The sequence below is a fragment of the Cetorhinus maximus genome, chromosome 19 (assembly GCF_964194155.1).
Source record: "Cetorhinus maximus chromosome 19, sCetMax3.hap1.1, whole genome shotgun sequence".
NCBI lineage: Eukaryota > Metazoa > Chordata > Chondrichthyes > Lamniformes > Cetorhinidae > Cetorhinus > Cetorhinus maximus.
Genome location: NC_135897.1, coordinates 6520606 through 6544705, shown reverse-complemented (window position 1 = coordinate 6544705; position 24100 = coordinate 6520606). Strand labels below are relative to the sequence as shown.

The 24100-nt window shown below is 44.2% G+C and overlaps 1 protein-coding gene across 2 annotated transcripts in view; it reads left to right on the top strand.

Moving 5' to 3' along the window:
- The window catches only part of LOC144693621 (alpha-1,4-N-acetylglucosaminyltransferase-like), a 65733-nt gene that overhangs the window by 22888 nt on the left and 18745 nt on the right, over positions 1–24100 (top strand). For both annotated transcript variants that reach the window (XM_078563451.1, XM_078563450.1), the window contains exon 2: positions 5315–5775. In XM_078563451.1, the coding sequence (XP_078419577.1) occupies positions 5347–5775 (429 nt within the window). In that variant the 5' untranslated portion in view covers positions 5315–5346. The remainder of the gene's footprint in view (positions 1–5314; positions 5776–24100) is intronic.

Below are 24100 nucleotides of genomic sequence, written 5' to 3'. Positions count from 1 at the left end.
AGGGGTGCCGCCTCCATCCTGAATGTTTGAAATGACCATTTCCGTTGAACACAAAGCCAACTCAGTGCCTGTGCAATGAAGTTTAGAACCACTCGCATCCAGCATCAGATACTGGTGTGCCCTGTCCTACAAAACCAATGAATCATACTCAGACCATTAAGCCAAAAGCAAAATTTATATCACGTTGACGCTCACATAACTGAACATAACCATATATGGTGTTAATGGTCACAGCAGTAAACATATTATCAAAACATGGCACAACAGAAGATCACCTGTGAACTGTCCCTCTTGTGCTCATGGTGCCTTTAACTTACATTTGCAAGTGCTGTGTCTTGTTGCACCCCCGCCACCCCCACCACCCCTCTGCTGCCGCCCCCTCCCCCCACCCCACCTTCCCCCCCCAACCTCCCCTCATCGCTGGCAGCAGCATTGGAGACAGCCTGCTGACTGTGCTGTCTTGTTGGCCATAATGACCTTGCTGGTCGTCCTCTGGCCAGTGGAGCCAGTGCTGGCCATGGCGAGCATCTCCCCAGTCATCACAGCCTCATCAGATGCAACAGTCACTGGCAGAGGGGCAGAGGAGCTGCTGCCATCGTCCAGAGCGCCCTGAGAGGAGCCTGCAGAGACGACAGGCAGCTCGTGCACCAACATGAGGTCGCTCTGGACCTCCCTGCTCGCCATTGATGGATGGGCACCTAGCTGGGATACTGGGTGCCTCATCCATCTCCCACACAGCCACTAATCGCCTGCAGTCATTGCCTGTATGAGGCAAACATGGGGCAAGGAAGGTGATCAGCCATTTAGTTAGAACTTCCAGGAAATGTTTGATAATGTTCCGCATAGGAATCTGCTGGCTAAAATTAAAGCTCACGGACTTGAAAGCAAATTATTCATCCACTTAAGAGATTAGTTCAGCAGCAGAAGACAAATTGTAACTAAAACGGTTATGTGCTCAACATAGAAGGAAGTGACTAGTGTTGTCGCCCTGCAAGTACCTGTACAATAGATGTTGGATGAACAGGTCTATAATTTCTTGGTTTCTCTGCCTCACGCATCCATGTGACGGAGGAATATCTTTTGGCTGCATTTGTGCAGGTGTTTTATGTTTTTGGTTATCTGGTTCGCTTTGCCTAGCGAACGCTAGCTGCGCCCTTAATATTAACACGTTAGTTGGTACTTGAAACATTGTAGGCAGAGAGACCGATTAACTGAACAAACACTGGTGGTTTATTGGAACTAAGAACAGAGCACGAACACCATGTGTGCTTCTTCAATCACCTCCAGCTCTAGACTTATTTCTGTCATGATTATGGCCATCATGTCTAGCCTTCTGGGCCTCTTGGCTTCTCTCCACCCTTCCCTCTAAATCCGGCCTGATAAGAGTTAGACAGGTGTGGAGACGTCTCTTCATTACTGATTCAGTGGGGGCAACACCGGTGGTCGTGTGTGGCATCGTCCGCTATGCCATCAGGAACCGTGACAACCTAGTGCTGATGGAATCCCCATCCAGCTTTTTCATCCCGTACTTAAAAGCTTGGACGCCCACTCAGCCAAACCATTAGAGGCGGCGTGGTAAGGTGAGGTTTTGATACGAGTTGTTCCGTTGAGGGTCGTAAACTTGTTGAACACTCTGCTGGTAAATGCAGTCCCGTTGTCTGACATGAGCGCCTCTGGTAGCCTGTACTCTGCAAAACTCTGTTGCAAATGGTCTATGGTGGCAGTAAGCGTAGATGATTGGACTTTTTTGTAGACATCCATCCACCTGGATTGGGCCTCTATTAGTAAAAGGAACATCGTGCCCAAGAGGGGCCCCACATAGTCGACATGGAGGGCCACCCATGACCGCCCTGGCCATTCCCAGGGGTGCAATGAAGCTAAGAGGGAATAGCTTTTGTACCTGCTGGCATTGAAGACAGCTTTTGGCTAGGGTTTCGATGTCTGCATCCATTCCTGGCCACTGCAAGTAGCTGCGTACGAGCATCTTCATCCTACTAATGCCAGGGTGAGGGCTTTGTAATTTGACCAGTAATGGCCTTCACCCTCTCAGGGGCACGATAACCCTTGCTCCCAGAGCAATGTACCATTCTGGCAGGTGAGTTCTTATCTGCGATTGAAATAGGGCTTCATGTCGCTTGACTTTGACTCGCCTGACCATCCATTCAAAACCTGCCTCCAGACATGAGATAAAAATGGATCTCGGTTTTCTACCCAAAGATTTGTTTTGCCTGGACAGGGGAGGAATCCAAAAAAATTAGTGCTCAGACAAGTTCTTGGGGAATTGGAACTTTTACGTTGTTATCTGGCAGAGGGTAGTGGCTCAGCGCATCAGCCTGTGCGATCTGGCTTCCCAATAGGTGAATAAAAGTGTATTCGTAAGCAGCCAATATCAGTGTCCACCTCTGGACACGAGCAAAAGCGATGGGGGTGTATCGCCTTATCCTCTCCAAATAATCCCAGCAGAGCCTTGAGGTCGGATATAAAGTGAAAATGTTGACCATGGAGGTATTGATGGAATTTCCAAACACCAAACACAACAGACAAGCCCTCATTCTCAATTTGAGCACTGAGCGTGTGAGATGTATAGCCAATGGGTCATTCAGAGCCACCCGCCACCTGATGTGAAAATACAGTCCCTACTCCATAAGGGGATGCGTCGCAAGTTAAAATCAATTCTTTTTTTGGGTCAGAGTGGACCAGTAGGGCCGATGATCTTAACAATCGATTTACCTTCAGAAACGCATCCTGGCGCGGATCATGCCTAAGAAGGTCTTTAGTTCTGTAGTGTTTCTCGGTGCAGGTGCCTCGCGAATAGCCTTGACCTTTTCTTCCATGGGATGCAGGCCCTGCATGTCGATCTTATGGCCCAAGTAAACTACCTCTTTGCCTTGGAAAAGACATTTCTCTTGCTTCTAGTGCACCCCCACATGTGAGATAGATTTCAGCACCTCCTCCAAATTAGCTAAGTGTCCTTCTTCAGTTCGTCCAGTGACAAAGGCATCATCCAGATAAACAATGACATGGGGCAGTCCCTGAAGCAGGTTTTCCATGGTACACTGGAAAATAGCACAAGCCGATGAGACCCCAAAGGGTAGTCGAGTATATTGATACAATCCTCGATGTGTATTGATGGTCATGAATTCCCTAGAGCCTTCTTCCAGCTCTACCTGCTGGTAGGCGTGACTCATGTCGAGTTTCGAATACGTGATGCCCCCCTGCCAATTTCGAAAATAATTTGTCAATCTTCAGTATCGGGTGTCTATCAAGTTTGGCCACTCTGTTTACAGTTAACTTATAGTCACCGCGAACACTTTGGCCCGGCTTCAGTATGGGTACTGCCCACTTGGAAAATTGCACTGGTTGTAAGATACAAAACTTTTCCAGCCTGTTTATCTCAGTCCTGACCTTGTACCGTAGAGCATAAGGGACTGGTCTGGCTCTGATAAATCTGGGGGTTGCGTTAGTGTCTACGTGGATTTTGGCTTGCAGCCCACGAATCCTCCTTAGCTCGTCACTGAAAATGGAAGCGTACTCTTGTAACAATTCCTGTAAGTTTCTCGTTCTGATTTGAAAAATCTCAGCCCATTGCAATTTAATCTTTTTTAGCCAGTTGCGACCAATTCAACTGGGGCCCGCCCCAGTTACTACTATAAAGGGTAAATTTGCAGGCTGATCCCCATACTGCACCAGGACTTGACATATCCCTTCCATTCTTATTTCTTCACCCATATATGTTTTTAATTTAGTGTCTGATTCCTCCAAACTTAAAGGATGGACTCCTTTATTCAAGTGTCTGTACTTATGTTCTCCTGTGACAGACATTGATGCCTCAGTATCGACCTCCATCTTGTTGGGTTGATCATTGACTCTAATGAGTACTTGGATTGGCTCAGTTCTACCCACTTTCAGATTGTATAATGAATAGATGACAGATTCTGCTTCCTCTGGTTCTTCAACTAGACAGATTTCACGATTTCTACCTTTGTTTTTAAAATGCTGCCTCAGACTATCTTGACAGTGCCACATTATGTGACCATTATGGTGGCAGAAAAAGCATTCGATATTTCTGTACTGTCGATCACCTGCAGGCTGCTTGGATGCATTTCTCTCATTAATGTTGTGGGTTTTCACTGTTGCACTGTTGTTCATCAATGGTCTGTAAATAGTGGGCATTCCCCCCCTTTCTGTGGAGTCCGACATTTCCACGCCATTTGTTACCGGCCCTTCCTGCCCTACAAGATGGACGGCGCCATTTTGTGTATCTTTTATGGCCTCTGAGTCTCTGATGGCGCTTTCCATGCCTGATCCTAATTCTAATCCCTTACTGAAACCTAGATCAGTTTCAGATAGCAACCGCTTTTGGATAGCATCTTCCCTGATTCCGCATGTCAATCAATCTCTTAACATGTCATTAATTGAAGTTCTGAACTCACAATATTCCGTTAATTCCTTTAAAGCAGCTGCATAGCCAATGATTGTCTCTCCTGGAAGCCTATTCCTCAAATTGAATTTAAAACGCTGCATAGTGACTGAGGGCTTTGGCTTCAGGTGGTTTTTTACAATGTTTACTAAATCATCAAAAGTCTTCGTTATCAGGGGTGTTAGGTGACGTGAGGCTGCAGATCAGCTCATATGTTTTGCTCCCGCATGTGGACAAAAGAATCGCCTTCTTCTTGTCCTCCCTTGCGATGTCATTAGCGGTAAGGAACGCTAGGCATTCGATGTAATGAGACCAGTCATCGGGAATGGAGTTCAAGATGACCAAACTGCGGCATACCCAATGACTAAGGAGATTGCACCTTCAAGCAGTTTTCAAGGTAGTGGCGAAGTAACGTAGCTGGCTTACCGCAGCTTTTTTGATTGCCGTCAATTGATCCAGTTTATCCTTATTGCCAGTTTTATGTTTTTGGTTGTCAGGTTCGCTTTGTCTGGCGAACGCTAGCTGCACCCTTGATATTAACACATTAGTTGGCGTTTGGAACAATATCGGCAGAGAGACCGATTAGCTTAACAAACACTGGTGGTTTATTGTAACTAAGAACAGAGCACTAACACCATGTGCGCTTCTTCAATCACCTCCAGCTCTAGACTTACAGTTATCCAAGAAGCCCGCACAGTGTAGCGATTGGTCAATACAGTCACATGGTCAACTAACAACATTCTCTTAAAGGTACATAGCATTCCACTTTACCACAAGGCGTTAATTGCATGATAGTTACATACATTTTATGAAATCCTAATTAATTTCAATGCAAGAATCAATAATATATTGCTTCATTATTAACTAAAAATTCTTCATCTTCATGTTTCACAGGAGCTTTTGACGAAACAGTTCAGCTCCACACCATGGGATCCCGGTACAAATGGTTCCTGCTCATGCTCGCTATTACAATTTGTGCTGTGCTGTACAGACTCTCCAAGGTGGACACTTATCAGTCTGTTGGAAACGATATCTTGGAAATAATACAGATGAGAATGGAATCTGAGAGAAATGTTCCAAAACGAATCATGGAACCTGGGATTATGTTTGTGGAGACATCTGACAAAGTTGAGCCAACACCATTGGCGGCATGTTCAGTGGAATCTGCTGCTCGTTTAAACCCAGACAAACGTGTCTACTTTTTCATGAAAGGATTCAGTGGCAAATTATCACAATATCCACAGCCTAATTATACTGGCATTCCATTGCTGTCGGCAATAAGTAACGTTGTCCTTCTACCCTTGAATCTCACTAAACTGTTTGAAAACACTCCTTTGTATGAATGGCATCAAAAGGTAACCAATTATCAGGAACATTTCTAATGACCAAATTTGTTGTAATTGTCTTTTTGAAAAATAACATCTCTGACACAATATAAACGTTTTGTCATTAATCCTGTGAGACTCAGCTTAAACAAAGTACTGAGTGGAGTGATAAACCCAGCCACGGCCACAAAGGGCAGTGTCATTTTCTGTTCACTTTATTGAGTCAAATTTAAATTTAACAAGATTTAGTAACTAAATTTAATAGAAAATTCACTATCCAGACAGACACGAACACAGTTTGGTGTGTACAGCTCAGAGAATCCAGCAATGATCAGCTCCTTAATCTGTGGATGTTCCTTTGCACACATCTGTGCTCTTCTTTTCTTCCTTATAGATGGTGTCTTCATCGCCACCATTGGCTAACAACCCAGGTGGGCCCAAAGTTCTCCTTATATCCACCCCTTGTTGATTTTTGTTTCTTGGTTTTCTTGCATTGTTGTTCAAACCTGCCAACCCCACCCAGTCTCCAGGTGTTTATTATCTTGTAATTCGTGACACAGCATCAGCCAGTGGTATTGGAGGGTTCTTAAGACCTCAATCTTTTCTTTCTTCATGTGGTCTCTTTAAGTCTGCTTCTTGTTTCAGTACATTTCCCTTATTAGATTATCCTATCTATCCCACTATTCCACTATCAACATCCTGGAGGTTAACATTGACCAGAAACTGAGTCAGAGGCAAGGGATCCTGCGGCGAGTAACTTACCTTCTGACTTCCCAAAGCCTGTCCACCATTTCCAAGGCACAAGTCAGGAGTGTGATGCAGTACTCTCCACTTTGGCTGTCTCCTCAGATCTTCTGTCTTCTCACAAGCCCACCTTATTCCAAGTCTGCTCCCTGCAGCTCTGTCTCTTTAATTTAGAGCATTTTCCTCTGCTCCTCACTCTAAACTTCACTTAACAGGATCTGTTTCAGATTCCTGACCTTGTTTCTTAACTTGCCTGTATTCCTAGGCCCTCTTTCTGTCCCACTACCTGGTATGGGATTCCGTCTTTGTCTTGGGATCTGCTCCCAGTCCCATCCCGTGTCCAGCCTCTTCTGGCACTTTCTTCCAAATGGCACTCCCCTGTGGAGATGTAAAGCGTCATCTGAACTTATTTTCCCACTTTTTTGCTTGTGGGTCTCCTTCCCCTTCTACATAGTTGCAGAGCTGGCTTCCAGCCTGGAAAAATAAAAAATGAACTGTGCATGTGTGCAGGGCCATTGACTGGTTTGAAGACATCAAAAGATCATAGATAAGAGTGTTCTGTGCATGTGCGGCCTTTTTAGAGCTGGTGCATGCACAGAGGTCATTGGGGCCCATTGGAAATTGCAGTTCCCAGCCTTCGAGGGTCCAATCTCCATTTTCAAAGGTGAGTTCTAACTTCCTTCTTGGGTTCATCAAATTGTGTTATGACACAGCAGTTGGTAAAGCGGAGTTATTTAAAAATCCCAGAGGGAAACTTTAAACAACTGTCATAACTTATATTTTTAAGTGGTATGTTTGAGATGCAGCTCTAAATTCAGGAATCAGGCGACCAGTTATCGAGATGCTTTTATATCAAACTACATGAGACATTGATTAATTTACACAAGTTAAATATACACACATGGCTACAAATTACTACCACCATAACTTTAACAAATCCCCAACCTAACCCCCATTAAGGCAACAACAACATATAGATTTAAGCAGACACCAGGCAAAGCATTTTCACCTTACAAATTCAAAATGAGGTTCCTTTCACTTTGGTTCCTTTGCAGACACAGTGGTAGCTTACAGCTGCTCTGATGTTACATACCTCTGCCCTGTAAACACAAGATTGCTGTCTGTTATACCCAACACACCTCTTTGAATGTAAATTCTCATTGTATTTCTAACCCCTTTGAACTCCACCTCTTCTAACAATAAAACCCCTTTCACAGTACCAATTTCATTAGTAATATAAACATTGCTTGGTCTCTGCTAGCTAGGTGCCAGATTTCACTCTCCTTCTTGAATGCTCTATTCAACAAAATGCAAATGCACTCTATCTCTCTTACATCTTAAAGTTGGCGTACATTAAAGCACCCAGACTAGCTGGCTTTAATCCAATTAAGACACACCCACAAAATAAACCTCTATTTTGAAAGAAAAATCATTTTCAATAATATTCTATACATTAATAACTTCATGACATCACCCCCCCCCATCGAAAAATGACTGTCATAATTCTAAAAGACAGCTTCATTTTAATAACCCATCTCACACTATCACCTATACTTATTACGCTATTACATTACCAAATGCATGCATTAACATAACCAAATATATATATGCACAAGCCCTTGGTATCAACAGAAATCACTCCAGTTCAGTGTCTATGTTTTAAAAATGTACAATTTTCCTTTAAGCTTCAAACTCTTGATAACACATCTATGAACAGATTTTCTCTTCCAGCAATATGCATAATCCGTAGAAAATGTTGTAATACTAGACTCCATCTGAAAAGCCTTGCACTTTTGTCTTGAAATTTGTCCAGAAACATCAAAGAATTATGGTCTGAATAAACAATTGTTTCTGATAAAATGTTTGCAACATAAATTTCAAAATGCTACAATGCTAACACGAAACCCAAAGTCTTGTTTTCGATCGTTGAATATCCTCTCTGTTGTACATTCAACTTCCATGAAAAATACCTTATCGGTTTTTCAATTCCAGTAACATCTTCTTGTAACAGTACAGCCCCAATGCCTGTATCGCTTAAGTCAATGGCCAACTTACTTGGCTTGGCATAATTGGGTAGTGCCAAGATCGATGTAACAGTTAATACAGTTGTCAAACTATCAAAGGACTTCTGACACTCCGGTGTCCATTGAAACTTTGTGTTCTTATTTAATAGTTCAGCCAGTGGAGCAACCACTTAGCTAAAATTTGATACAAATTTACGGTAAAACCCACTCATGCCCAAAAATCTCAAAACTTCTCATTTTATTCTAGGCCCTGGAAAATCCATGAAATCCTTGACTTTCGCATCTCTCTTGGTGTGGCCTAGATACGTAACTTGTGCTTTTGCAAATTCATTTTTCGCCAAGTTCATCACCAAATTAGCTTCTTGTAGTTGAATAAATATTTCTTTCAGATGCTGTAAATGCTCCTCCCACATCTGACTAAAAACGATTAGATCATCAATATAAATGGCGCAATTGCTTAGACCTGAAATGACTTTGTAAGTCAGTCTTTGAAATGGCGTAGGTGCATTCTTCATTCCAAATGGCATGACTTTAAACTGATATAGTCCACTTTGCGTTACAAAAGCTGACATCTCATTTGCTCTCTCCGACAATGGCACCTACCGATATCCTTTCAGCAAGTTAGTCTTTGTGATAAATTTTGATTGTTCCACATTCTCAATGCAACCATGGTGTAGGATATGAATCCGCTTTAGTCACCTCATTCACCGTTCGATAGTCCACACACAGGGCAGTATTTTCTGCCTGTCGGGCGGGCGGGCCCGACCCAATCTCTGGTGGGCGGGCAGCCGATCCCTGCCGGAGAAGCGGGCCCCCCCGCCATTTTACGTGGGTGGGCCAATTAAGGCCCGCCCAGCGTGACATCTGCCGGGAAGCGCTATGCACTTCCTGTGCGGGCGGGGGGAGGGGGGGGGGGGGAGATTCCCCAAAAGCGAGAGTGCGCTCTTTCGCGCATGCACACGAAAGAGCGCACATCACCCTGAGGCTAAGTGCTGCCTCAGGGTGATCGCTGACACTTTTACAAACATTAAAAAAGAAAAAAAAATATCCTTAACATGTCCCCCTCATGTGACAATGTCAGATGAGACGGGACATGTTCATAATTTTCATTATAACTTTATTAAACTTTTTAAATACCCTTAAGGTTGGACGGGCAGGTCCTTTAATTGTTTAACTGATCCTGTCAATGGTTTCAATTGGCCACTGACTGGTCGGCGGGCACACAGCTGATTTTGCTGTGCTCCCGCCTTCCTGAAAATTTAAATGGGGCGGGATGATGTCGGGGGTTCCGCCCAATGTCATCCCGCGTCATTTTACGCGTCGGTGAGCGGGCCCCGCCCCCTGCTCACCGACGGCAAAATTCTGCCCACAGTCTTTGCGTTCTACCCAGTTTCGGGACCAGTACAATAGGTGAACTCCAGTTGCTGCAACTAGACTCAATGATATCATTTTGAAGCATGAAATCAATTTCTTTTTGTACTTGTGACAACTTTGCTGGATTTAATCTACAAGGATGTTGCCTTGTTGACGATGAAATGTCTGTACCTACATCATGTAATGCTTAATGTGTCTTTCCCAACTTATTTCCACAAATAGGTTTGTGTGACTGCAATAGCTTTTCCAAATCACTTTGACACTTGCTTGGAAGGTAACTCAATCTATTATTTAAATTTTCAAGTGCCCCCTCACTATCCAATTTGATTAGAGGAAAATCAATTTCAGAATGCTGCACTTCTACATTTTTCTCATCATCCACCATCACGAATGTCTCTTTTTGTTCCTCTTTCATGTCAAAGTAAGCATATTTAAGCATATTTAGATTACACACTTTCTGCTTCTTTCTTCTATCTGGAGTATTTCTTAAATAATTTACTTCACTCAATTTCTTTTCAACCCTGTAAAGCCCAATAAACCTTGAATTTAATGAGTCACCCAGTACTGGTAACAAAACTAATGCTTTCTCTCCAGAAACATAACTAGGAGTTTTAGCTTTCTTATCTGCTTTCACTTTCACCACTTGCTGTGGTGACCTTAACTGTTCCCTAGTTCAAACTTTTCCTGAAATTTGATTCGTAATCCAGGAGAATAGTTTCTGAATTTTGACCCACCAATTTCTCATGAATCAATTTTAGAGGGCCCCTTACCTCATGACTATAAACTGGTTCAAAAGTGCTAAAACCAGTCAATGCATTAGGAGCACCGCGAATAGCAAATAACAAAAATGGTATTCCTGTATCCCAATCCTGTTCATAATCCTGACAGTATGCTCTCATCATAGTTTTTAAAGTTTGATGCCATCATTCTCGAGTTCCTTGTGACTCCAGATGATAAGCTGCTGACTTAAATTGTTTTATCCCCAAACTGTTCATTACTTCCTTAAGCAGCTGCGACATGAAATTTGACCCATGTATTAGGTGAACCATGTCTTGTAAAAAATTTAATTAACTCCTCCACAATCATTTTAGTTGTCACATTTCTTAATAGTATCGTTTTAGGTAGACACACCCATGACTGTTAGTAAATGCTGATTTCCACTTTTAGTCATAGGGAGCAGTCCTACACAATCATTCATGACCCTGATAAAAGGTTCTTCAATTCTGGTATTAATTAAAAGTGCCGGTTTAATCACTTGCTTGTGGTTTTCCTGTTATTTGACATGTATAACAGGCATCCCTATACAATCCTGGCCAAAAAAACCTCTGTTTCTTTTCCTGTGTTTTCCCAATTCCTAAATGTCCCCCCATTGGAATTTCATGAGCAATCCTCAGGATCTCATTTCTATTCCCTAATTGAATAAGAATATGCTGCACCTCCCTCCAGCTTTCATTTGCTGAGACATGATCCAACCTCCAATTTCTCATCAAAATGTCTTCCCGAAGGTAGTAACATACTGGAGTACATTTTGCTTCTGTTTCTGAATAAGCTTTCTGATATAACTGCTTTAATTGCAAATCATTTTTCTGTAACTTCACTAATCTTTTTGCGTTAAACGTTTCAGCTGATTTTTCCTGTATTCTTTCCTCCTGAAGAATGTTATCAAACACAGTGCCAGCTAATAGAGTTTCAAAACCTCCTTCTTGCCTTTGAACTGCCTGCTTATTGTTTGTCTGTTCTTCCCTATGAGCCTTTGATCTTGTTACAACACAGTCAGGAAACAACCCAAGATGTTCCTTCTGTAACGCCGCTGTTGAAAATACTTCTACAAGCTGTTCAACTACCATAGGCATCACCCACATTTGCAATCCAGCTATATCATTACCCAGAATAAATTGAAGCCCTGCATTGGGCAATTTTTCCACCACTCCAGCTATAATTTCCCCGCATGGGCCCCAGCTATGCCTGTCTCTTTATGGGGTATGTGGAACATTCCTTGTTCCAGTCCTACTCCGGCCCCCTCCCACAACTCTTTCTCCGGTACATCGATGATTACTTCGGTGCTGCTTCGTGCTCTCGTCGGGACCTGGAAAAATTTATTAATTTTGCTTCCAATCTCCACCCCTCCATCATCTTCACATGGTCCATCTCTGACACTTCTCTTCCCTTCCTTGACCTCTCTGTCTCAATTTCTGATGATAGACTGTCCACCTATATCCATTACAAGCCTACCAACTCCCACAGCTACCTCGACTACAGCTCCTCACACCCCGCTTCTTGTAAAGACTCCATCCCATTCTCTCAGTTCCTTCGCCTCCGTCGCATCTGTTCTGATGACGCTACCTTCAAAAACAGCTCCTCTGACATGTCCTCCTTCTTCCTTAACCGAGGTTTTCCATCCACGGTCATTGACAGGGCCCTCAACCGTGACCGGCCCATATCCCGCGCATCCTCCCTCATGCCTTCTCCTCCTTCCCAGAAACATGATAGGGTCCCCCTTGTCCTCACTTATCATCCCACCAGCCTCCGCATTCAAAGGATCATCCTCCGCCATTTCCGCCAACTCCAGCATGATGCCACCACCAAACACATCTTCCCTTCACCCCCCTTGACGGCATTCCGTAGGGATCGTTCCCTCCGGGACACCCTGGTCCACTCCTCCATCACCCCCTGCTCCTCAACCCCCACTTATGGCACCTCCCCATGCCCACGCAGAAGATGCAACACCTGCCCCTTCACTTCCTCTCTCCTCACCGTCCAAGGGCCCAAACACTCCTTTCAAGTGAAGCAGCATTTCACTTGCATTTCCCCCAACTTAGTCTACTGCATTCGTTGCTCCCAATGCGGTCTCCTCTACATTGGAGAGACCAAACGCAAACTGGGTGACCGTTTTGCGGAACACCTGCGGTCTGTCCGCAAGAAAGACCCAAACCTCCCTGTCGCTTGCCATTTTAACACTCCACCCTGTTCTCTTGCCCACATGTCTGTCCTTGGCTTGCTGCATTGTTCCAGTGAAGCCCAACGCAAACTGGAGGAACAGCACCTCATCTTCCGGGCTGAATATTGAATTCAACAACTTTAGATCTTAAACTCCCCCTCCCCCCATCCCCACCCTGTTTCTTCCCCCCTCCCCCCCCGCTTTTTTTTCAATAATTTATATAGATTCTTCTTTCCCCACCTATTTCCATTATTTTTAAATCTAAAACTAAAACCTTGTTAGCCTTTCCACCCCACCCCCACTAGAGCTGTACTTTGAATATCCTGTCCTCCATTCTTAATTAGCACTTTTCTCAGACAAAACACCTCTTTGACCCTTTTGTCTGTGACATCTTTTGATTATCTGCTCATCTCCACAATCACCACACCCTCAATGTGTCTCTCTCTCCCCCCACCACCACCACCCCCACCCCCACCTTAAACCAATTTATATTTCTCCCTTCTTCTAACTATGCTTCAGTTCTGCCGAAGGGCCATGAAGGCTCGAAACGTTAACTGATTTCTTCTCCGCTGATGCTGCCAGACCTGCTGAGTTTTTCCAGGTAATTCTGTTTTTGTTTATAATTTCACCATACTTCCATTTGCTCTTTAAGTTTACCTTCCATCATGGAACAGATTTTGCATCTCCATGAACCCCACTTATTATTACCTGCTACTGCAATACTCCCTTTGAACAACAAATATCACAATCCCACAACATTAAGGATCGACTAGCCCCACGTCTCTTAAAATTTTAATATCTTTATCTACTCCACCCTGTACACATGGAAAGGCTTTCCCTTCACACACAAAATCTTTAAGCATTTCTGCAACCTGCTCCTCAGAAGCCAGGGAAACATCGGCCGGGTTTTTCGGTGCCCGCTGGCATTGTGCATGTTTAGTGGCGTGAGTAGACAATATGCTTTCACGACTGTCTGCTCAGCCCACCAATGGCAGGCCGCGTCCCCACAATTGGACATCGGGAACCTCATTATAATACACCAATATATCATTATTAGGCCTGCCCGCCAGATTCTTCCCCCTCCCACCCCATTAGATCATCCACCCGCATCTCGGGAAAGCACGCCAGTGCATAACTCGTCCTGACAAGTTTGACGTGCAGAAGTTGGGACTTATCTGCCAGGGAGTTTGCTCACATCTCAGACATCAGAGGATGCTGGAACCCGACACCAACAGCACACAGGAGGAACATTCATAGCATGCTGGGTGGATTCTCACGAAGTTGGATAGTCACTGTTGTTGCTCACACTGGGGTGATGGTCGACAGGGTGGGAGGGGAAGGGCTAGGATTGGCTGGGAGAAGAAGAGGTGTCAGGATGGGAGGGGGGAAAGAAGGTGTCTGGATGTGGGCAGCTTGGGAGGGGGAAAGAAGGTGTCAGGATGGGGGGAGGTTGGGAGGGGGGGTTGAAAGGGTTCGGGGGGGAGGTGGGCAGGGAGTACGGGGGAGAGGAGGGGGTAACAGGGAAGAAGGCTGCAATTGGGGAGGTAGGTGTAAAGGAGGTGGAAGGTGTAAGGGAAGGGGTGCAGAGAGTGGAGGGTGTCCGGGGGGAGGAAGGGGTGCAGAGAGAGGAGGGTGTCCGGGGGGAAGAAGGGGTGCAGAGAGAGGAGGGTGTCCGGGGGGGAGAAGGGGTGCAGAGAGAGGAGGGTGTCTGGAGGGAGGAATGGGTGCAGAGAGGGGAGGGTGTAAGGGTTGAGGAAGAAGTAAGAGTGGAGGAAGGAGTCAGGAAGGGGGTAGGAGTAATGCTGGAGGAAGAAGCGAGGCTGGTGGAAGAGGAAAGGCTGGAGGAAGGAGTTGGGAAGGGGGAGGGACTCAGGGTGGCTGAAGAGGTAATGGTAGAGGGAGGAGTCAGGAAGGGGGAGGGACTGTTTTTCCTACTGAAGTGGATAACTTCACACTTTTATTAGACTGCATCTGCCATGTATTGGCCACTGATTCAACTTGTCTAAATTGCCTTGAAGCGTCTTTACATCCTCCTCACCACTCACATTCCCACCAGGTTTTGTGTTGTCAGTAAACTTGGAAATATTACATTTGGTTCCCTCATCCAAATCATTGCTATATATTGTGAATAGCTGGTCCCAAGCACTGATCCCTGCGGCACCTCACTAGTCAATGCCTGCCACTCCAAAAAACACCCATTATTCCTACTCTGTTTCCTGTCTGTTAACTAATTCTCAATCCATGCCAATATATATATTACCCCCCAATCCCATGTGCTTTAATTTTGCACACTAACTTTTATTTGGGACTTTATCAAAAGCTTTCTGAAAATCCAAATATATCACCTCTACTGGTTGTCCCTGATCTATTCTGATAGTTATATCATCCGATATGATCCCAGCTGATGCTACTCCTGGACAAGTCGGATCCTCGGGTGAAACTTGGCTTGATAGGTCCTAACTTTTATTTTTTGTCTCAAAACGTGGAGGGCGGCACCTGGACAGAATCACAGGAGTCAGCTGAGGAATTTTTAACAAAAGATTAAAACATTAAATAAGAAAAGATGAACTATATTACAATACTCCTTCACTCACAACTACACCTTTGCAGGTATATACAGATTTGTAAGGATAACACAAGTTACAAAATCTATCTTTTACACTAATGTTCACAGTAAGTACATAGTCCATGTAAACCAATAGGTGATCTATGGTCAGACACACCACGCCCTGAAACCAAATGACAGATACCACCCCAAACAGATGCTATGGATCTGTCCTCCAGTCCCCGCCCCTCCCTGACACTTGTCACACTGTGAGCTAACTGGTCTCACTGAGCTCTGCCTTTAACATGGGGGTTCCAATCCCTACTTTCGAATAACTCACTTGGGAATCTTCTCCCAAATGACACTTTCTCTCAGAGGTCTTCCACAAGGGTCGACCTCCAGGGTTTCAAGCTTTCCTGGATCGTCACATGCATTCAAGCTTCCTTCCACTTATTAGCTCTCTCACTGACTCAGCCGTGCCAACAGACACCACTGCTTCACATGCCCATAGTAATGAGCTACAAACTTTCAGCTGTCTCCTCAGATCTTCTGGTTTCCCACAAGCCTATGTTGCTTTAAATATGAATCCTGTAGCTTTTCCCTTTAAGCTTGGAGCCGTTCTCTGCTGATCTCTCTTAACTTCACTTAACAGAACCTTTACCAGATTCCTGTTCATTCCTTTTGTATAGAAGGTCTTCTCAGGACCCCTCTTCTTTGGGGAAACATGCTTCCTGCAGCTCCCTCCTGTGTCCAGCCTCTCCTGGCACCTGATTCCAACAGTAGTTTGGGACTTGCTATATGTCCCTCACTCTCCCATGCTACATCTGCTGGCAACTCCTTTCAGCTTTAGAGCATACTGGCCAACTGAACTCAAACTGCTCTTGGTTTCTCTGTCTGTGTGTGTGTGTGGGGCCTTGTTCTCTGGGCCCTCCTTGCTGGGCAACAGCACAGCATGTTTCTACCTTGTTTGTTTTAACTCCCCTTCAAAAGTCATAAAATCTCATTAAAATGCAGGCATCTTTTAAAGTACAACTAAAACTCATGTTTCATCCTTTCAACCCACAAAATGCTGAAATGCAAATTAAACTTAAACTTAAAGATATACCTTATTCCTGACACATCCAAATACACATATAACTTACTTAAAGCTATCTCTATTTCCTAACACCTCAAAAAACTCCAGTAAGTTTGTCAATCATGATTTCCCTTTCATATATCCATGTTGACTTTGTCTAATCCCATTGATATTTTCTAAGTGCCTTTTTATCCCATCCTTTATAATAGACTCTGGCATTTTCCCTCCTGCTGATGTTAGGCTAATCGCTCTGTAATCCCTTGTTTTCTCCCTCCCACTTTTTTTAAGTAGTGGGGTTACACTTGCCACCACCAATCTGCCAGGACTGTTCCAGAATCTACAGAATTTTGGAAGATGATGACCAATGCATCCACTATCTCCTTTGGTACTCTAGGGATTTATCTGCTTTCAGTCCCGTTAATTTCTCCAGCACTATTTTTTAACTAATACTAATTTCCTTCAATTCCTCCTTCTCAGTAGACCTTTGGTTCTGTAGTATTTCTGGGAAAATATTTGTGTCTTCTACCGTGTAGACAGGACTAAAGTAATTGTTTAACTGCTCTGACATTTCCTTGTTCTCCATTATAAATTCTCCCATTGCCGATTGTAGGGACCTACATTTGTCTTCACTAATCTTTTTTTTCTTACGTACTTATAGAGGCATTTACAGTCCACTTTTCTGTTCCTTGCAAGTTTACTAACATGCTCTATTGTTCCCCTCTTGATCAATCTCTTGGTGCCCCTTTGCTAAACTGCTCCCAATCCTCTGGTTTGCTACTCTTTCTCAGAACTTTATATGACTCCCCTTTGGAACTAATACTATCCTTAATTTCCTTGTTAGCCATAGTTGGGCCATTTTTCCTGTTGTGGTTTTGTGCCAGAAAGGAATGTATAACTGTTGCAATGTCTGCATTCATTCTTTAAATATTAGCCATTACCTATCCACCGTCATGCCTTTCAATGAAGTTCCCCAATCTATCATAGCCAACTCACCACTCACACCTTTGTATTTTCTTTTGTTTAGATTTAGGATCCTAGTTTGGGATTGGACTACTTCACTTTCTATCCTAATGAATAATTCCATTATGTTATGGTCACTCTTCCCTAAAGGACCCCGCACATCCAGATTATTAATTAACCAATTCTCATTGTACAGTGCCAAATCTGGGACAACCTGTTTCCTAGTTGGATCCTCAACATACAGGTCTAAAAAATCATCTCGTACACACTCCAGGAATTTATATGCCACAATATTATTGCTAATTTTGTTTGCCCTGTCTATATATAGATTAAAGTCACCAATGATTCTGTAGCACCCTTGTTACATGCATCTCTAATTTTCTGTTCAATGCCATTCCTACCTTACCACTACTGTTTGGAGGCCTATAGACAACTCCCACTAATGTTTTCCACCCCTTGTTGCTTCTTAGCTCCACCCAGACTGGCTCCACATCTTGATTTCCTGAGCCAATATCCTTCCGCACCATTGCACAGATGTTGTCCTATTCCAACAATGCCACCCCAACTCCCTTTCCTTCTTTCCTGTCCTTTCTAAATATCGATTTACCTTCGATATTCAGTTACCAGCCTTGGTCACTCTGCAGCAATGTCTCTTTAATCGTAATCATATCGTACCGGTTTACATCTATTTGCGTCATTAATTCATCTACCTTATTGTGAATGCTCTGTGCATTCAGATAAAGTGCCTTTAGACTTGTCTTTTCAACATTTTTACACATTTTTTTTGTATATGCCTCTATTTTCTGCTAGCCCTTGTTTCCTCTGCTTTCCACTTTTGCTTTTTACTTTTCTATCTTATATTTCTATCTTTGTTTCCTTCTCTTGTGTCTCCCTGCTCAGATTTCCATCCCCCTGCCATTCTAGTTTAAACCCTCACCTGCAGTACTAGTGAATAGCCCCGCAAAGATATTAGCCCCAGTCCTGCTGGGTGCAACCTGTCCAGCTTGTACAGGTCCCATCTTACCCAGAATAAGTCCCAATGCCTCAGCAAACTAAATCTTTCCTTCCTACACCATCTCTCCAGCCATACATTCATCTGGTTTATTCTCCAATTCCTGATCTCGCTAGCATGTGGCACTGGGGGTAATCCTGAGACTACTTCCTTGCAGGCTATTCTTTTTAATTTATTTCTTAGTTCTCTATATTCTTCTTTCAGGGCCTCATCCTTCATTTTACCCATATCGCTGATACCAATATGGACCACGACCTCTGGTTGTTCACCCTTCCTCTTCAGAATGTCCTGCAGCCGCTCAGTAACATCCTTGACCTTGGCACCAGGGAGGCAACATACCATCCTTGTGTCACATCTGTGGCCACAGAAATGTCTATCTGTTCCACTTATGATAGAATCCCCTATCACTATTGCTGTCCCACTCTTTCTTCCTCCTCCTCCAATCCCCCCACCATACAGTTGAGATATTAGTGGTGCCATGGACTAGGTTCTTGCTGCAATCCCCTGAGAAAACATTCCCCCAGCAGTATCAAAAATTGAAAATCTGTTAGAGAGGGAGATGGGCACAGGGGACTCCTGTACTACCTGCCTAGTGTTTTTACTCTGTCTGGTGGTCACCCATTCCCTTTCTACCTGTGCACTCTTTACTTGCAGTGTGACCATCTCTCTGTATGTGCTATCCATGAAGATCTCATCCTTACAGGTGCTTCACGGTGACTCCAGCCGCAGCTCCAGCTCTGAAAAGCAGATTTCAAGTAGCTGCATCTGGAGACATTTCCTGCACCCGTGGACGCCCTGGACACAGGAATTGTCCCTGACTTCCCACATCATACAGGAGGAGCATTCCACAACCATGTCTTACCCTTAAATTACTACCTTTATTTTTAATTTGCCTAGTTTAAAGAAAGTTAAATATATTCTAGGGACCTTACTTTACTTCTTATACTTCTGACACTAATTAAGCTAAACTAAAGACCAATTTTTACTTTAAAGACTGGAAGTAGAAATACTCACCAGGACCTACTTACCAAGGCCACTCCTCCCCTTGCGTTGGCTCCTGGTCCCGCTCGATGAACGTATGTTTCCCCCTGTGATGTCACTCTTGGATGTTTTCAAAAATCACCCCTCACATGCAGCTTTTCAACTCCTGGAGGCCGAAGAAGGTAGGGAAAGGAGAGGAAAGAGCACCTCCCTCCCCTCCTCAACAAACTCCCTTCTCACATAACTCACAGTGATTCCACTCTGCAAGAGTGCACTCTGCTTTGTAAACAGGGGAATAGAGCAAAAAGAATGGAAGTTATATTGAAAATACAAATATCAGTGGTTTGGACTCAACTGGAATATTGTGTCCAATTCTAGGCAACAGACTTGAAGAAGAATGTGATTAGAAAGGGTGCAGAAAAAATTTACAACTATTGTTTCAGGGATTAGAAACTTCAGTTACGTAGATAGATTGGCAAAAATGTGATGGTTACCCTTCGAGAAAAGGAAGTTGAGAGATTTGAAACAAATGCTTCAATGAGAGGTCTGGACAAATCAAATAACAAAGAACAAAGAAAAGTACAGCACAGGAACAGGCCCTGCGGCCCTCCAAGCCTGCGCCGATCATATTGCCCATCAACTAAAACATTTTGCACTTCTGGGGTCCGTATCCTGCTATTTCCATCCTATTCATGTATTTGTCAAACTGCCTCTTAAACACCACTATCGTACCTGCTTCCACCACTTCCGCTGGCAGAAAATTCCATACACTCACTACCCTCTGCGTAAAAAACTTGCCCCGCACATCTCCTCTATAGTTTTCTCCTCTCACCTTAAATCAATGTCCCCTAGTAATTGACTCTTCCACCCTGGGAAAAAGCTTCTGACTATCTACTCTGTCCATGCCACTCATAATTTTGTAAACTTCTATCAAGTCGCCCCTCAATCTCCATTGTTCTAGTGAGAACAATCCGAGTTTCTCCAACCTCTCCTCATAGCTAATAACCTCCAGACCAGGCAGCATCCTGGTAAACCTCCTCTGCACCCTCCCCAATGCCCCCATATCCTTCTGGTAATGTGGCGACCAGAATTGCATGCAATATTCCAAGTGTGGCCGAACCAAGGTTCTATACAGCTGCAGCATGACTTCCCAGCTTTTATACTCAATACCCCTGCCGATCAAGGCACGCATGCCATATGCCTTCCTGACTACCTTATCCACCTGCGTTGCCACTTTCAGTGACCTGTGGACCTGTACACCCAGATCCCTCTGCCCGTCAATGCACTTAAGGATTCTGCCATTTACTGTATAATTCCTGCCTGTATTAGAACTTTCAAAATGCATTACCTCGCATTTATCCAGAGAAACTGCTCCATTTGTAGAGAAGTCGAAAACCAGAGGACACTCAATTAAGGTGAATGATGAAAGAACCAATGGCAACAGGAGAAATAGCAAGTTGTTAGGATCTGGAATGCACTGTCTGGGAGGCAGATCCAGTCGTGACTTTCAAAAGGGAATAGGTTAATTAGCTGAAGAGAAAACATTTGAAGGACTACGGAGAAAAGGCTGGGGAATGGGATGAGTTGGGTTGTTCTTGCAGAGTCTGCACAGACAATGAGCCGAATGGTCTTCAGTGCTTTGACCATTCTATGCTTCTATATTCCGTGATTCCATTGTAGAAATTCAGGAAATGCAATAATTATATCATTATATCAATAATTGTATGACCTCATTACAGCCTTGTTTCAAATATGGACAAAAGAGCTGAACTCCAGAGGTGAGATGAGAACGACTGCCCTTGTGGTTGTTGGAAGTCAATGATCTCAGTTCCAGTACATCACTGCAGGAGTTCCTCAGATAAGTGTCCTAGGCCCAACCATCCCCAGCTGCCTGATCAATGACTTTCTTTCCATCATAAGGTCAGAAGTGGGGATGTTCACTGATGATTGCACAATGTTCAGCACCATTCGCGACTCCTCAGATACTGAAGCAGCCAATGACCAAGTGCAGCAAGACCTGGACAATATCCAGGCTTAGGCTGACAAGTGGCAAGTAATGTTCACACCACACAAATGCCAGGCACCTCCGACAAGAGAGAATCTAACCATCTCCCCTTGAAATTCAATGGTATTATCATTGATGAGTCCCCCACTATCAACATCCTGCGGATTACCATTGGCTGGAAACTGAACTGGACAAGCCATATAAATACTGTGGCTACAAGGCCAGGTCAGAGGCTTCAGTGAGTAACTTACCTCTTGACTCCCCAAAGCCTGTCCACCATTTACAGGGCACAAGTCAGGAGTGTGATGGAATAATCTTCACTTGCCTGGATGAGTGTAGCTCTAACAACACTCAAAAAGCTTGACACCATCCAGGACAAAGCAGCCCTCTTGATTGGCACCCCATCCACAAACATTCACTCCCTCCACCACCGATGAACAGTGATAGCAGTGTGTACCATCTACAAGATGCACTGCAGGACTTCACCTAGACTCCTTTGGCAACACCTTCTGAACCCATGACCACTACCATCTAGAAGGACAAGGGCAGCAGACACATGGGAATACCACCACCCGGAAGTTCCCCTCTAAGTCACTCACCATCCTGATTTGTAAATATATCACCGTTCCTTCACTGTCAGCTCCATCAGTTGGTGAGTTTACTTTCTTGTCTCGAACCTGGGTGAGTGCAACTTTTTATTAATTTATAAATTATTAGCTAATTGACTAATTAAACAAATAAGGTTGGACAGAAATGGCAAGGCTGGTGATGTACCGTGACTGCAGCACTTGGGAATCTGTGGAATGCAATGCAATCCCGGACAGCCATATCTGCAGAAAGTGTCTGCAGCTTAGGCGACTTTGGCTCTGGGTTGCTGAGCTGGAGGCAAAACTGCAGACATTGTGGGGCATCAAGGAGTCAGGGGAGTTACCTGGGCATATTGTTCCAGGGGGCAGTCACACCCCTTAGGTTAGGCAGAACTTTCGAGTTGGTCAATTGTCAGGGATAGGAGGATGTGACTGCAATTCAGGCAGTTAACGCGAACCAGCATGTAATGATGGTGGAGCTTCAGCCCCCGGCTTTATCCAGCAGGAGAAGGACTGCAAGGTGGATGAGTGGACTGACCTTGGCACCATGTTGAAGGATGCCATTCAAGTGGGGGGAGTGAAGAGGAATGTGATAGTGATAGGAAACAGTACAGTCAGGGGTTTAGATACTGTTCTCTGCAGATGAGAGTGAGAGTCCAGGAGACTGTGTTGCCTGTCCAGCGCCAAGGTAAAGAACATCTGCTCTGGGCTGGAGACGAACTTGCAGTGGGAGGGGGAGGATCCAGTGGTCATGGTCCACGTTGCTACCAACGACATAGGTAGGACTAAGGCAGAGATTCTGCTTAGAAAGTATGAGCAGGAGGAGCTAAATTAAAAAGCAGAACCTCAAAGGTTCTGGATTATTACCTGAGCCACAAACAAATTGGCGCAGGGTAAGTCAGATTAGAGAGTTAAATGCATGGTTTAAAGATTGGTGTGGGAGAAATGGGTTTTGATGCCAGGGGCACTGACATCAGTTATTGGGGAAAGTGGGAACTGTATCGTTGGGAGGCTTCTCACCTCAACCGTGCTGGGACCAGTATTCTGGTGAGTCATATAACTAGGGGAGTCGGGAGGGCTTTAAACTAAATAGTGCAGGTGATGGAAGATGTGATAAACTAATGAGAGAGCAGAAGGTAAGAGAGTAGGATAGCAATAAGGGAAATGGTTATCAAAGTGTGTCAGAAAGGGGCAGAATGGACTTAAGCATGCGCCAGCAGTTAAGGCTCGAGACTGTCAAAATAAGAAGTCTGAATTAAAGGCACTCTGCCTGAATACATGCAACATTGTCAACAAGGTGGATGAATTGATGGCACAAATAGAAGTAAACAGGTATGGTGTAATTGTCATTGCGGAAATGTGGCTGCCAGGTGACGAGAGCTGGGAAATGAAAGTTCAAGGGTATTTGGCATTTAGGGTGGATAGGCTAAAAGGAAAAAGAGGTGGGTTTGCACTGTTACTAAAGGATGGGATCAGTATATTAGTGAGATAGGATCATAGATCGGAAAATCACAACTTGGAATCAATTTAGGTGGAGAGCGAAGAAACAGCAAGGGGCAGAGCACTTTGGTAGGAGTTGTTTACAGGCCACCAAATAGTAATGGTAATGTAGGGCATGATATAAATCAATAAATTAGAGGTGTGTGTAACAAGGGTAATGCAGCAATCATGGGGAACTTCAACCTCCATATAGACTGCGTAAATGTAACTAATGTTGAGGAGGAGGAATTTCTGGAATGGATACGTGATAGTTTTCTAGAACATTATGTTGAGGAAGCAACTGGACAATGGGCCATTTCAGATCTAGTGTTGTGCAATGAGAAAGACTAATTAATAATCTCATTGTAAAGGAGCCTAAAGGGAAGAGTAACCTGTGGAAACTCTGGGAGGGTTCTTCGTCAAACAAAACGTTACTTATTTACACGAGAGCTTCCACAGCTGCTTGTATCCAGCCAGCCCCTCATCCAGCCATTTTTTCCCAGTAATCCCCTCCCTAGAATGTATTCCCCCGTGCTCACCACACATTGGTCGAACAAATCACATGACCCCTACTCAGTTGAATTGATCTGAAAGTGACAGTCATCACATAACCGTAATATGCTAGAGTTTT